Source organism: Echinops telfairi, unplaced genomic scaffold, assembly GCF_000313985.2.
Source record: "Echinops telfairi isolate 266 unplaced genomic scaffold, ASM31398v2 ScPeMD7_5592;HRSCAF=6446, whole genome shotgun sequence".
Taxonomy (NCBI): domain Eukaryota; kingdom Metazoa; phylum Chordata; class Mammalia; order Afrosoricida; family Tenrecidae; genus Echinops; species Echinops telfairi.
The window spans coordinates 8,147,156-8,149,808 of record NW_022109491.1 but is presented as its reverse complement, the minus strand read 5'-3'; the positions used below and the strand labels follow the sequence as shown (position 1 = coordinate 8,149,808).

General features: G+C 39.5%; 1 protein-coding gene across 1 annotated transcript in view; it reads right to left on the bottom strand.

Annotated features, from left to right (window-relative positions):
- The window catches only part of STAU1 (staufen double-stranded RNA binding protein 1), a 40,400-nt gene that overhangs the window by 20,564 nt on the left and 17,183 nt on the right, over positions 1–2,653 (bottom strand). Inside the window, exon 6 of the mRNA XM_045295416.1 lies at positions 1,360–1,525. Within this exon, the coding sequence (XP_045151351.1) occupies positions 1,360–1,525 (166 nt within the window). The remainder of the gene's footprint in view (positions 1–1,359; positions 1,526–2,653) is intronic.

The window sequence follows — 2,653 nt, the reverse complement described above, 5'->3', positions numbered from 1 at the left end:
TGGAGAGAAAATGTTTTGAGAAACGATGTACAAATGCACTTTACACAATTGATGTGTGTATGGATTGGGATAACAGTTGTATGAGCCCCAAATAAAATGATTTTTTTAAAAGAAAAAAAAAAATACCCTGCATTGTTATGAAAATAATCCTTAAAACGAGATTATAACTACAGGTGTGAAAACATCAGCAAAAAACCCTATTGCCAACAAGTCAATTATAACTCAGAGGGATCCTATACGATAAAAACTGCCCTATAGATTTTCCCAGACTGTAATCTTTTTTTTTCTGACACTTTTATTGGCATTTAATTCATGTATCACAAAATTCAATAGTGCAATCACAACAAGAAGAATTGTACTATCATTACCACAATCAATTTCATAACATTTTTCCTCCTGTCCACCCCACCACCATTAAATCACCTTTAAAATGAGTGTAATCACCCTACAATCTAGTGCTCACTCCCCCTCCCAACCTTCATTGCTTACTCCTGAAATCTCCTCCCCCTCCCCCCACCACCCACCCTTACACCCCCTACAAACACTTGCATCAGTTATTATCTCTATGCATTTCGTCCTTCTGTACTTTGTAAACTGGTAAACCCAACAGAAACAACAAACGAAACAAAATGAAGTGGTAAGGATGAAACATTAGTAATATAAAGATAAAAATACAAACACTGAGTAAGACAGAAGGACCACCATTAATAAACAGACCGGAGTCTCTCAGAAGAAGACTGCCACCTTGTCTCCTGAGATGCATCTAGAAAGCCGCTTCTGCCTGTGGGCTGTTGTGAGTAATGCTGCAATGAACAGTCATGCACAAGCTTTGCTTTATGTCCCTGAACTAGTTCTCAAGGTTTAAAGGTATTGGAGAAGACAAGCTCAAATATCTTGTTAAACTGAGCAATAAAACAGTGGTAAGAATACACCCTGCAAAAGGTGGAAAGCCCCACATAAGCAAAGCTATCTGTCTAGCTGCAACGGACAGATTTCACTGTGAAAAAGAGCAGTAAGAACAGAGAAGCAGAAATCGGGAAGACAGATGCTACACCACATGAAGGCACCCAAGAAACCAAGACATTTTCCAGAAATTGAGAAGAGACAAGAGCCTTGCCCCAAAGTCAACGGAGGTAAAAATGCCTTCTCCTGAAGCCATCTCCCTGAATTCAAACTTCTACCATCCTAAACTGTGAGCAGGCAAGTTTGGCAAAGCCACCCATTCGTCGTAATTCTGTTACAACAGCACTGGTAAGCTACGTTTTAACTACACCTTCTGAAAAACAAACGAATCTTGAGAAGAAGGGTCTCCTATCAGCCGGCCTCCAGCTCTAACCTGAGCTCAGGTTGCCTCCTTACCTCCAGCCTCTCAGGAAGGGGCTCATTCTGCAGGATCCTCAATGCTTTAGCAGCAGCATCGTGTTTTGCAGCCTGCCTCGTTCTTCCTTTTCCATTAAATTGCTGTCCTCCCACAGAAAGTTCCACTTGATAAAGTAAAGGTGGAACTGAAAATGGGTAGAAATACCTGGAAATAAAAATTTAGATTGAATTTCAACTGGTAAGTCACCTACCTATCTTACGACAAACAGGCATTTTTTTCATCATGGGTCCTAATCACATTAAAATTTGATGGGTAACAATGACTCCGCCTCATTGTATTTACAGAGATTTCCTAAAAGTTTAAATCAGATTTGAATTGCCACACAATCTGAGCAAATGCCAGTTAGCAAGTCAAAGCAACTGTTCCACAAGATACACTAGCTTGCAAATCACGAGGTCTTTTTTTTTTTAACGAGGTCATTTTTTTAAAAGCTACCTTGTACTTACAAAATCTAAAATGGATTGAGTCTTATCAACTTGCTTGTATTTTCTCATACCTAAAATTCTCACTTGCATGAGGGCTCTGGAATTTTTTAAGTAAGTGTCTTCCAAAATAGACTGATGAAGAAAATAATAATTTATAAATTATCAAGGGTTCATGAGGGAAGGGTGGGGGGGAGGGAAGAAAATGAGGAGCTGATACCAAGGGATCAAGCAGAAAGAAAATGTTTTGAAAATGGCAACATATATACAAATGTGCTTGACACAATGGATGGATGTATGCATTGTGATAAGAGCTGTTAAGAGCCCCCAATAAAATGATTTAAAAAACAAAACAGACTGATGTTCCTGGAAATTTGGACAGCCTCTAGTGTGACAGAACCTAGTTTCTTAAATTCCAGGTTACATTTACTAAATAGCTTTGTCTCCCACCCAAAGCGGGAAGAAAAAGAAAACTTCCATTCTGATCATCAATCTACCCACTAATACCTTATTCTATCAGCAGGAGGTTCTTACGTGGCACTGAGGGTTTAAATGAATAGTTTACACCTATGCTCCACGTCTATTTACAAAGAACACCCATTCAAAAGTCAAAAAGTAGCCAATAAACAAGAATCAGAAATCTATAAATGCGGATAATCATAATGTTGCAGAAAGCATTTTCAAGTATGATTCAGTAACAGAGCAGTTACAAGCATGATCGGAGTTAAAAGAGCACCCAGTGGAGAGGTCTGGGGGGCTGGCCCCAATCCCAAATACTAAGTGAATGCCTGCCCCTCCCCCGAGAAGAATTATTTCAAAGGACAGCACTGAATCCGCAGCTCCGGGAGAG